Source organism: Heterodontus francisci, chromosome 42 (assembly GCF_036365525.1).
Source record: "Heterodontus francisci isolate sHetFra1 chromosome 42, sHetFra1.hap1, whole genome shotgun sequence".
NCBI classification, from domain to species: Eukaryota; Metazoa; Chordata; class Chondrichthyes; order Heterodontiformes; family Heterodontidae; genus Heterodontus; species Heterodontus francisci.
In genome coordinates this window covers 12,003,004-12,016,346 of record NC_090412.1, presented here as the reverse complement: position 1 = coordinate 12,016,346, position 13,343 = coordinate 12,003,004, and the positions used below count along the sequence as shown (strand labels likewise).

Here is a 13,343-nt window from a genome sequence, read left to right as displayed (position 1 = left end):
GCCGCAGGATTCCTAGCCTCTGACCTGCTCTTGTAGCCACGGTATTTATATGGCTACTCCAGTTCAGTTTCTGGTCAATGGTAACCCCTAGGATGTTGATAGTGGGGGATTCAGCAATGGTAATGCCATTGAATGTCAAGGGGAGATGGTTAGATTCTCTCTTGTTGGAGATGGTCATTGCCTGGCACTTGTCTGGCGCGAATGTTACTTGCCATTTATCAGCCCAAGCCTGGATATTGTCCAAGTCTTGCTGCATTTCTACACGGACTGCTTCAATATCTGAGGAGTCACGAATGGTGCTGAACATTGTGCAATCATCAGTGAAGGCAAATTGGTTGCCACATTTACCATAGACTATACAGCAAATAACATACCAATTTATTGACATGGTGTGACAATTTTTACAAACTTTGATTTACTTCACAAACCTTTGCAAGTCTCTGTTCAACCTTGTCTTCTCCGTTCATTGCCTGGAGCAGTTTGAAAACGTCCTGAACCAACTGCTTTCACAATCAGCATTTTTGAATGTCGCTCACGTACCCCAGCTAACACCATGGCTTTTCAGTAAAGCTACACACACATGCAAAGTGTGACTTTGGTGTTGTTTTAACTGTGTGAAAGAAGTTTAATTGAGTGATAACCGAGCCATCTGTTGGACAATCTGAACCTTTCACTTTAGCGGTCCCAATTAAAATGGGAAGGAATGGTCTTCGATGTCCTTAATAAATGATTGCCCTGGAATAGCATAACATAGCTTAACAAATCTATCAAAAAGAAAACTTGCATTTGTATAGTGCCTTTCGTAATCACAGGGACATCCCAAAGCACTTTACAGCCAATGAAGTACTTTTGAAGTGTAGCCATGGTTGTAATGTAGGAAATGTGGCAGCCAATTTGTAGACAGCAAGCCCCCATAAATAGCAATGTGATAATGACCAGATCATCTGTTTTTGTGATGTTGATTGAGGGATGAATGTTGGCCAGGACAACTCCCCTGCTCTCTGTTGAAATAGTGCCATGGGACATTTTACATCCACCTGAGAGGGCATATGGGGCCTCAGTTTGATGTCTTATCCAAAAGACAGCAGCTCCAACAGTGCAACACTTCCTCAGTACTGCACTGGAGCATGTGCTTTGACTTTTGTGCTCAAGTCCTGGAGTGGGACTTGAACCAAAACCTTGTGAATCCGAGGTGAGAGTGCTACCAACTGAACTTCAGCTGACACTCATTAACATCATCATTTGACATCATAAGTATAAGTTGACCTCCTGAGTTGGAATCTTGTCCAGATACCTGTTTTTAACAAGGTTGTATTATTGAAATTGTGAATGTTTGTTCCTTTCTTGATGCAGAGAAAAATACAGTAAAAGGAGGACAGAGTTCTGCTTGCATCTCTGTGAAATGCCTTGGAGTGTGATTTTCTGCTATATCAAAGGCGTTATATTAATGCAAGTGGTTATTGCCTGCAAAAAAAAAATAGCATTTGCTCCCCTAGTAATGGAGCTTGCATGTTCACACACTAAAATCAACCATTTTGACAACTGGTTCTAAATTTGAAAATGTCAAGTGAGCATAGGACTGAACAGGAATGAGTCATTCAAGTTTCAGAAATAGTTTGATCAGCTACAAAATTCCACGAGTAAGAAATCTAACAATAAACTTCAGTTTCTACATAGCATGTTCAAAATAAACCAATGAAAATCACAGAGGTACCACAGGGTAGATCCAATTTAAAATAAACCTCCACATTGTGCTAAAAGAAGCTCATGATCGTATCCCTGCAACATATCAGCTCCTCACCTCAACAGGGAACCGGAGGACTGAAAAATCTGTTCTGCTGTCTCCTTCCTGCGCGCAATTAAAATCCTACTATTTTAATGTACACCTCCTATTAATGTTACAAACTTGCATCATTGGGAAGACGCACATTGTTGTAAAGTGCCAGATAGGTAATTCAGGAAGGAGATGAAATAATATGCCAAAAAGGTGGAGTATATGACTAATTTATACTAGAACATGTATTGTAACTATGCAATGAAAATAAGTCTTTTTCTTCCCCCACAGTATTCTTGGTGCTTTCAGAACAGGGTGGTACATGTGGCATGTACTGTACACCAGTGGCTTCAAGCAATCCGTATGTGACCAGAGCTTCTACAATGGACCTGTGAGCAAATTCTGGGCATACGCATTTGTTTTGAGCAAAGCTCCAGAACTAGGTGAGATAAAAGACATCACAGAATTGTGTCCACATTCACTGTCAACCCATTTATTCTGAATTTGTGTGTTTATGTATGGTGTTTTGTCAGAATTGTTCTCCACCCACCCCTCTGCCAAACAAGGTAAAATGAGCAAACTACAATTAATTAGCTAACTTTGGGTTCAAGTTGTAGCCAAGGATTCCACCTCTCTTCTGCCCTTCCTCCTTCCAAGCTAACTTGATTTTAAAAAAAAACTCTTGCAACAGTGCAATCAAATACATTTTCTCCCAGTATCTGCATAAGCCATTTATAGGTGAGAGATATTGTGCATTAAAGGCCTGCTCAAGTGACAAAGAAAATCCGACCTGAACCTGACAGAACCACTTGGGACCCGAGCCGACCCGGCCCGAGTCCCTCCATTTCTCCCCCAAGCCCGGCCCGCCCTGAGCCCAACCCGACCACTGCAATGTTCCCTTTACTTACCTTCCAACTCCCAATCTGCAGGAAGCTGCAGCAGGAGTGTGATGATGTCATAGAGATGCTCACATGCTCACTGCGCACTCAGTTTTCCTGCTTGATGTCCCGGACTCGCAGCTCAGCTAAGTTTTTTAACTTTTAACACTTGCCTTGTTGTGTGTGTCCGACTTGGACCCAGCCCAACTCGGACCCGGCCCAACCCGAAGGCTGGACCCGGAAGAGCAGCCCGACCCGACCCAAACCCGACACATATCGTCGGGTCCCGTCAGGTTCGGGTCGGGTAGCAGGCCTTTATTGTACATTATAAGTGAGGAGAAGCCCCCATTTTGCTAAGTCAACCATGACTTGATTTTTGCTTTTCCCAAAAACATTTTTTAAGCAGATACATTGCATTGTGATGTCACATTTTTCCTCCCAGTGCATGCAGAAACATTGACCTGGAGTTTCTGTTCGGTTGCGCTGGCACTTTTGGCACAATTCACCCGAATACTGCCAAATCAACCCAAAAGATCTTGTGAAGAGGACATAAGGAGCTTGAAGACCGATATAGATAGTTTGAGTAAGTGAGCAAAAATCTGGCAGATGTGGGAAATGTGAAGTTGTTCACTTTGGCAGAAAGAATAAAAAAGCAGAGTATTACTTAAATAAGAGTGCAGAACACCAAGGTGCAGAGGGATCTAGGTGTTCTAATGCATGAGTCACAAAAAAGTAGTATGCAGGTACAGCAAGTAATAAAGAAGGCTAATAGAATGTGATCCTTTATTACGAGAGGAATTGAAAATAAAAGTAAGGATGTTATGCTTCAGTTCTCCAGAGCATATTGGTGAGACCACATCTCGAATACTGTGTGCAGTTTTGGTCTCCTTATTTAAGGAAGGATGTGAATGCATTGGAGGCAGTTCAGACGAGGTTTACTAGATTGATATCTGGAATGAGCAGGGTGTCTTATGAGGCAAGGTTGGACAGACTGGGCTTGTTTTCCCTGGAGTTTAGAAGAATGAGGGGAGACTTGATTGAAGTATATAAGATCCTGAACGGTCTTGACAAGGTGGATGTGGAAAGGATTTTTCCTCTTGTGGGGAAGTCCAGAACTAGGGGGCACTGTTTTAAAATTAGGGGTCGCCCATTTAGGACAGAAATGAGGAGAATTTTTTTTCTCAGAGGGTTGTGCGACTTTGGAACTCTCTGCCACAGAAGGTGGTGGAAGCAGGGTCATTGAATATTTGTAAGGCAGAGGTAGATAGATGCTTGTTAGGCAAGGGAATCAAAGGTTATTGGGGCAGATGGGAGTGCGATTTCGAGACACAAACAGATCAGCCATCATCTTATTGAATGGTGGAGCAGGTTTAAGGGGCCTAATGACCTACTTTGCTCCTAATTCATATGTTTGTATATAAGATCGTGGAGCTTTAATTGCAAGTTACGTTCAGCACAAATCGACTTTCCACAATCTTTTGCGCTGATTTAAAAAACATTGTGCTGGTAGCTGGCCCCACCCACAATAGTGGCTATGCTTCCCCAGATCGAATCAGTCACCACTGAGAGTTTCTGTTAATTTCGCTCGTTTGCAGGCCCCTGAGGCTTTTACAAATAAGCACTTTTTTAGGTGCAAGGACACTAATAGTCACATTTCAAAAGCTTTTGGATGTAATTTTAAAAAATAAATATTAAGAAACTGACTTTTGTACACCAATATAACTAGAGAGTCAACATGGTTTTACGAAAAGGAAATGGTGTTTGACAAATTGAAGGTGTAACTAGCAGGATAGGTAAGGGGGAAACACAGTGAATGTAGTAAATTTGGATTTTTAGAAGGCATTTAATAAAGTGCCACACAAGAAGTTATTACTCAAGATTAGAGCTCATGGGATTGAGAATTGATTAAAGGGTAGAAAACAGAGTAGGAATAAACGGGCCATTTTGTTGTTTTAGCGGGCTTAAAAGTGGATAAATCCCCAGGCCCAGATGAGATGTATCCCAGGCTGTTATGTGAGGCAAGGGAGGAGATTAAGAAGTATTTAGATGAGCACTTGAAATGCCGTAGCATACAAGGCTACAGGCCAAGTGCTGGAAAGTGGGATTAGAATAGTTAGGTGCTTGATGGCCAGCACAGACACGATGGGCCGAAGGGCCTGTTTCTATGCTGTATAACTCTATTTTTAAATGGCTGGGCATAACTAGTGGAGTGCTGCAAGGATAATTGCTTGCGACTAAGCTATTTATAATCTGTATCAATTACCTAGATGAGGGAACCCGAGTGTTAAATATCCAAGCTTCCTAATGACACAAAATTATGTGGGAAAGTAAGCTGTGTGGAAGGTGCAAAGGGATATTGACTGGTTAAGTGATTGGTCCAGAAGGTGGCAGGTGGAGTATGATGTGGGGAAGTGTGAAATTATCTACTTTGGTAAGAAGAATGGAAAAACAGAATATTTTTAAAAGGTGAGAAACTAGTAAATATTGGGATTTGGGTGTCCTTGTACACGAATCACAGAAAGTTAATATGCAAGTACAGCAAGCTAATTGGTATGCTACCCTTTAATGCAAGTGAGTTGGAGTATAAGAGTAGGAAGTCTGAGACCACACCTGAATTTCTGTGTACAGTTTTGGTTTCATTACCTAAGAAAGGATATACTTGCATTAGAGTGATAATGAAGATAGATTGAGTAGAATGGGACTATATTCTCTGAAATTTAGAATAATGAGAGGTGATCTCATTGAAACATGCAAGATTTACATGATAGATGCTGAGAGGCTGCTTCCCCTGGCTGGAGAGTCTAGAACAAGGGTTAATAAATAGTCTCAGTGTAAGGGGTTAGGCATTTAGGACTGAGATGAGGAGAAATTTCTTCACTCAGTGTGTTGTGAATCTTTGGAATTCTCCACCCCAGAGGGCTGTGGAAGCTCAGCCTTTGAGTATATTCAAGACCAAGATGGATAGATTTTAGGCACCAAGGGATTCAGTTGTTACGGGGATATTGCAGGAAAATGGAGTTGATGTAGAAGTTAAACCAGAAGCTTATTGAATGGTGGAGAATGATCGAAGGGCTTATTCCTGCTATTTCGTATTGTTCAAATGGTTCTGCATAGGTCATTTCAGCTATTTAAAATCAGTTTACTCACAGATGGTGGCCAGACATCTGTAAAATGTTTATTTTTTGTGATAAACCGATTTTCAGCTGTAATAATCAAATTGCAGTCACCAGTATTCAAGTATGTCTAGGAATATTTTTTAAGCAAATTAAAAACAAAATTGCTTTGTAAAATGCTGCCTGCTTACATTTTATGTTCAGCGATATGCAAATGAGCTTGAATGGACACTCGAGAGAGAGAGAGAGAAAACATTTCTCAAAACGAGCAAAATTTTGGGTGCAATTTTCATCCTGATTGCCAATTATGCCCAAAGCAGCAACTCTACCCTAAGAAATGTAAACATGCTTACAAGCAGTGATTTAATCTGCTCTGGCTGTCATTTTGCCTTTAGCACTTAAAGGGATATTTGGATGCTATTTTTTTCACAAATATAAATATGCAATTCTTTTAATACTTAAGTGTCAAACGTGGCTTAGTTGGTACCACTCTTGCCTCACAGCCAGGATTTTGTACCTATCTGATCACCCAGCTCTGCGTTTTGCTGAGATTTGCTGAAATGTCTGATACCTTCTATTACAGGTGACACTGTATTCATCGTTTTACGGAAACAGAAGCTGATATTCCTGCACTGGTATCACCACATCACAGTGTTGCTGTACTCCTGGTATTCCTACAAAGATATGGTAGCTGGTGGCGGCTGGTTCATGACTATGAATTATGGCGTCCACGCCTTTATGTACTCATACTACACACTTCGCGCTGCGGGCTTTCATGTGCCACGTAGGTTTGCCATGTTTATTACCCTCACCCAGATCATGCAGATGGTAATGGGCATGGTAGTGAATGTGCTGATTTACATGTGGATGCACGAGGGCCATTGCCCTTCCTTCTTTGCAAATATCATCTTGTCTTCCATTATGTATTTTAGCTACTTCCTTCTCTTTTGCTGCTTCTTCTATGAAACCTACTTAAGTAGGAAGAAGGGTTTAAAGGCAGATTAACCGCAGGGTGAAGATCAAAATAAATGGAATAGTGTCAGTCAGTGGTTAATGCACAAACATGGATGGTGTTGTGGTTTTGTCAAAACGGTTTGGAGTTATTTGATATTAACTGTGGCATTCTGTAGATTTTTAAAGGATCACACTTTCCATGTTCACATTCCGTACTGCTCTCCATTAGAAGCTGTTGGCTGGCACCATCTCCAGGATACACTGTAGGTGTCAGTGCTGGTACAGACTTATCCCAGAATGTTGAAACCTGAATCTTATCCTTTCCCCCTTTTGTACAAGCTGCACAATTTGAACTATGAAAATGATGCAGAAGCAATAATTGTAGTTGTGTGGGACCAATTTTAGCAGAGCATGCAGAGGAGCTTAGCTATGGCCTCAGTGTTTGATGTAGAGATTATAAATGAATGAATGGAAGAAGCCACCCTAGTTGAGCTTCTACTTGCATTATTTGAAACCAAAACACAAAGAAAAGGGAAATTTAGTGAAAATTTAGAGAATTTAAAACAAATTCAGAAATAATTTGTGTAGGATTTTACAGTCTGAGTTTCACTGCAGTCTAGCTTGTGCACTAACTGCTGTATAGTGTGTGGAACATTCTGAAGACACTAATCGTTCTCCACAATGAAATCTCAAATTGGCATTCCCTTTTTGTATGAGGCAATCTAGATGCAGGATTTAGCACCTTACAGCGTCCGTCCTGCTGACGGGACAGATCTTCAAGAGGTACTGGATTTAGTGCTTCATATAGTTGTCATTACCTAGATTCTGGTACCATCAATTACACAAGACTTGGAGGACTTTACCTCTAATCATACACAGGACAGATACAGGACAGGTCTCTCCTTGTCATGTTTATTGTTGACTTTAGGTAAATGAATATTTGGTTTGAACATAATTTCCAGCGTACCAAATCCCATAACATAAAGCTTTTTAAAATAATAGTTTTTTTCTTGGAATGGGAGAGCTCCAGGAAGAATGTGAGAGTTTACCTATTTTTAAGTTAAACTTAATATTTAAGAAATTACTGTTGGCAATATTAGTACACATACACCATTCCTTTGCCTGCTTTTTTAGCGGAGAGTCAACCAAATTAAAATAAACAGGCTAGAGTCCATTAAAATAGCAGTCAAAGGAATGTCACAAACATACCAAGCATTTATCCACTATATCACCAACATTAATATTTAGATTTTAGTTATTGGATAGTTAACATGCAAGCTTAGACATGGAAATGTTCCCATACAGTATAAAAATTGCCATCTTTTGACTTGCCAAAGTCATTCCCAATGCAGTGTTCTTAATGTCAATCACTTAAATGCACTTAATCTTGCCCATGAAGCACAATCTGTCACCTTTTAGAAAAAAATCATGTAAATGGCTGTTTCATTTACAAAAATCCACCCTCATTATAAGAGTCTCAGTCCTTATAAAGCTTGGCCTCCTTGTTGCTGTTCACTGTAACTGATGAACAGTGAGCTCAGAGAACCTTCGTATGTCCACAAATGCCCGAACATAGTGATCCAGTGCAAGATGGTAATGCAAAATGCAAGCTGAGCTAAGCACTTCAACTTTGTTGGGTCCTGGAGCTGGAAGCTCAGCTAAGGGTAGCCAAGTACAGAGGAAACTCAGATGCAACTCTGAGGTTGGGAGTTGAAAGCTGGTCTCCCAGTCCATTGCTCATATTATTGTGCCAAGTTGGCTTCCCCCTGCCAAAGAAGTCTGCAAGCCTGGATTCAGGCAAAGATGGGTTTAGCTGTATTACAAGTTTGACAAAATAGACTTTGTTAAAAACCAGGGAAAGTGCTTTCTGACAGAAACATTTACATAAAACCTTCTAGAATTTACTGGACATCTGTCCATTGTACTCTCAATAAAATGAGAACCCCTACAAATGATAACAGATTTAATGGGTTACTTGGAAGAAAACTAAAAGTAGACAAGTTGCCCCCACCCCACAGCTTTTTTGTGGTTGTTGCTGTTATTCCACAACAGTCATGGAATAATTATTTAAGAAATAATTTTGTGTAATTTTGAGATTAGCCAGAGTTAGTTGTTTTGGTGGTTTCCCAGTGTCTTTTGAGTCCTTTTGGAGTGAAAAGTGTACCAATTTAGATTGTAATAAATTGCATTTATTGACAGGTGAATAATTAGGAGTTGTTTACTGTAAGGAAAAAGGGAACAAGGACTTTAAATGTAATTAAAATAGTATATGGCATGTGTTGGAAGCATGTAAAGAGCAGTAATATAGCCAAATGTCATGTCAAAAGATCAGATCAGGATGAAACAGCATCCTTGATCAAAAGGTGGTGAGGGATTGTAGAATCTATAAACACAATGTATATAGAACAATTTATCATTGTACATAAACATTACTAATATTTGCAGCTAGGTTCATGAAAATAGACTACCGCTCATTCTACACTTAAGGTGCAAGGAAGCTGTCCCTTCGAGTATTCCCAAAAGCTGCTTTCAATCATAACGCTATAGGGGAGAGTGGAGACTTCACCAAAAACAAAATGTGCATTTAATATTTAAATCTGGTATTGGGTTCATTTTTATTGTATTTTTTTTCTTTGTTAAACTCCAGTTTGAAGAGTTTTAAAAAATTTGTTTATTTTTACAGAAAAGGCAAAAATCCCAAAAAAATCTGAATGCTTTTTGCTTTGGTACCCAGAGCTCGTTAATTATATCTTGCAGTTTTGTTTTATAAAGGCAGCTAGAGCATTTACCCAGTACAAATTAGTTAAGTCTTCTCCCATCTCATTTAAAAGATTTCCAAAGGCTGAGTTTTTTTAAACATTAATTTCTTCAAATTAGAAAGAACTGTTAATAGTATTTTCTGTATCAGATGTATGTATTGTAAGAGCTTCACAGCAACAATGACTTGGAAAAACTGAATTTGTACTTTACCCTTGCTAGACAAATGCAACTCTCTTCTTTTCAGTGCAATTATTTTAACTTATTCAAGGCACATAGTTTGCAATGTAGTACTCTTCAGCTGTCAAAGGAGGCAAATGAGAGGGACTTTATGGAATTGAATAATTTAATCCAATGGATTATTTGAGGTTCAATCACAAGGACAAGTTACAAGCTAGTGAAAGACAAATTAAAGACAGATGTGACAAAGCACAGCTTCATGCAAAGAGTGATTCACATCTGGATTGACTTTTCAGATAGGCCAATAGTCTGGAATCATTCAAGAGGGCTGTCATGAGGGGAAATTGTAGCTCTTTATGAAAGCATGAGCTAGATAAGTCAAATGGCTGTCTTCAACTGCACATATCTTTGTAGTATTTTATTCTACATATTTTATTTAAACTATTGCGGAACTTGGAATTGAATTCAGTTACTGCATGGGTGCTGGAATAGGTTCTGAAAGCTCAAAGCTGATTATTACTATAACCAGAATAGAGATGTAACGTTCTTCCTCTCGCCCCCAATGGTATCCATAACCACGCTAAACTGTAGCAGTTCACGGCAACTTAAAAAAACTCACTGTAGCTTGAAATGTCCCAGAATATTAGTGCATAAACACATGATCATATGAAATTGCTTCATCATTTTAACTGAAGCTATTTCTTTTAAACTGCCTTTTGGAAATTCCAGGAACAAATTTTATATGGATGTATTAAACATCTACACACAAGGTAATTTCAAAGGTCAGTGTTCTGAGACAGCATGTACAAATATTGCACCACAGAAGTAATGACTGGACATTGACTTTGAAGGAAAGAAATCGGATCAAATCAAATGGCTGCTGACAGCATACAGGCAGCTCAGTTATAATTAGTCCTAAAGTAACAGCATAAACAGAGACACGATGTGTAAACATACACTCCAACAGTTTCACAGTTATTAACATGACAGCAATTCTGCTAGTTATCACATGTACAGCTAGAGAGAGAGAAAGGAAGGAATGAAAGGGAGAAAAAGCATTTGCCTTTCAGCTACAGGCCAGTACAAGTTTCAGCAAGAGTACACCACATCCACACTGTCTGCATCCTGTCTGGCTGGACTTCTGCCCAGGAGAGAGAGTAATTCACCTGGGTGGTTATACATGTGCACAAAGCTCCTCTTTCAGCAGTCACATTTTAAACATTTAGACAGTGTGGGAAGAAGTATCTGTGCTGTCTAGATGTTTAAGTACAGTTACAAAGCATGCAGGATAACGAAGGGACAAAAACGCCAGATTGGGCACTTTTTAAACACAGTTTGATGCTGCACTGAATTTGCACTTCGTGCAGTGTCAAACTGAAACTGAACCTTTCCAGCAGTCTCCCATCACTTCTTCCCAGAATCAGCTGAGACCTGACTCAATTTACACATATTATACAGTGTAAATGTAAATGCACCGCAAAAGACTTGGCAACTGATAAGGGTAATTGAACCAAAAAGGAAAAGGAGAGTTTCCACAGATATAACAGAGGGTTGCCATGATTTGCAACCTGCTACTAGGAAGCCAGTATTTCCACAGCCTGTCTGCAATCATCTCATGCCAAATTGCACATTTTGTTCAAATCTATGGAACTCATGAATTTTCGTTACTTGAATGCATTTATGCAGAACTATATTGTATTGTTTGATTTTATTTCATAGGTTGTGGGCTTTTGGCTAATTCAGAGTTTATACTTGAGTTTTATACCTTTCTTTGGAATATAAAAGCCATAAAATACTGCAGTTTTACATAGGTTTACTATTATTAACTATGGGTGTTCATGAAGCAGCTCCATTGGTACCAAGCAAGAAGTTATTAGATTAACAGAAGTCTTTAAGATAATGAAAGGGTTTGATAGGATAGATGCAGGGAAGTTGTTTCCACTTGCAGGGGACACAAGAACTACACAGATAGTCACTAATAAATCCAGTAGGCAATTCTGAAAAATCTCTTTACCCACTAGGTGATTAGAATGTGCAATTGGCTATCACAAGGAGTAGTTGAGGCGACCAGCATAGATGCATTTAAGGGGAAGTGAAATTTTTTTAAAAAAAGTTGATGGTGTTAGATAAAGTAGGGTGGGAGGTGGTTTGTGGAGCACAGGCACCGGAGTGGACCTGTTGGACTGAATGACCTGTTTATTGTGAATACTGTATTATACCATGTAAATTCAGACAGTGTGAGGTTGTGGCAGCTAAACTGGTCAAAATATGAAATTGCTAACATTACCTGCAACAGGAAGTGAGAAAAGCATGCAGAAAGCTATTCCTCCATATGCTAAAATGCACAGAGCTAAATATATGTTACACAGATACCTGGCCCCAACCTATGTATCTTGCCCCCTATGATCAGGGAAGAGATAAGATTTTTCTGTGAACAGCTTTTTGTAGCAGGGGAGATGAACTTTTAAACTTCTGAAAATAAAAATTAAGCAACAGGAGAACAAGAAGCCATAGCTCCCAAAAACCTCAAAGCAAACAAGTTTAAAAGGGCAGTGTTACTGTTTAAAGTTCTTGATTTGCAAAAGAGAAAACAGAATTATAGGAGTTGCACATTGGTGACAATTCAAAGCTCAAACAAGAACTCGAGGGGAATATTCATCAATTAAAATTGTTACTTTCTTCCTCCTGATCTTACAATTCCTTAGTGATGTCAAAACACATTACCTGGATGTCATATCACAAAGGCAAAAATGACTGCTTTTCGATCCCCTCCCCAAAAAGACAGGGGCCCTTTAAATAGGGATATTGGACACATCTTAGTTTCCTTTCAAGATCATATTTAACAGAAATCAGTTATAGTGAAAAATAGCTGGATTATGGTTTTCGTAAAACATTTGAAAACAAAACGAAAAAGATGCTCAAGAATAATTCTGTTTTCCATGTTTCTGTGAACAGTTCATATTCCATTTTGTCTTGTTCCATTCACAATATTTGTGTGTAATAGTAGAACTGCTCTTCTGGTGACTTTTTTTTCCCCTAAAGATCAGCTTCAATGTCCTGTTGTTTTTTAAATATAGTGTCATCCCTAATAAGATTGCATTTCATGGTCAAGTCCAAGATGTGGAGCAAATGTCAGTCTGTTCCAGTTGACACTAAGTTTGCAGTATAATGATCAATTGTTCTTAATTATAACATAATATTATAACATAAACCAAAGTGAAAAACAGTATGTACAAAAGCCAAATGGTTATAAATACACTAATAAACATGATTGAATCTGTTAATCTTCCTGGTGACTTGATGAAATGTTTAACGTGCATGTATTGTACCTAGTCCATGTGTCTTATTTAGGACATGGTCATCCTGCAGGAACAAATAAAGAACCTCAGAACCAAGCCACTGTTGACAAGAAATCCAGACGTTCACAGTATGCGGTACTTCCCTAAACAAACCACAGCACAATCCATTCTAGTCTTTGTTACAATTCCACATTCCTTTCAGAATATCCAAGATTTAAAAAAATTAAAATGCCAAAGTAGCTCCTGAAAAAGCCTCCACAGCAAATTCAGTAATATTATTCAAATATGCACTGTGAAACCTTAGTTCCTCTTGATCGTTCCATTGCACACTGCGCAAGGCACTAGCCAGGATTCACAATCAACATGCTAAAGGCACCAAATGGTGTCT

At 39.1% G+C, this 13,343-nt stretch overlaps 1 protein-coding gene across 1 annotated transcript in view; it reads left to right on the top strand.

Moving 5' to 3' along the window:
• The window catches only part of LOC137355330 (very long chain fatty acid elongase 6-like), a 79,203-nt gene extending 71,975 nt beyond the window's left edge, over positions 1–7,228 (top strand). The window contains exons 3-4 of the mRNA XM_068020320.1: positions 2,066–2,217; positions 6,349–7,228. Coding sequence (XP_067876421.1) covers positions 2,066–2,217; positions 6,349–6,770 — 574 coding nt within the window. The 3' untranslated portion in view covers positions 6,771–7,228. The remainder of the gene's footprint in view (positions 1–2,065; positions 2,218–6,348) is intronic.
• Positions 7,229–13,343: the final 6,115 nt, after the last annotated feature.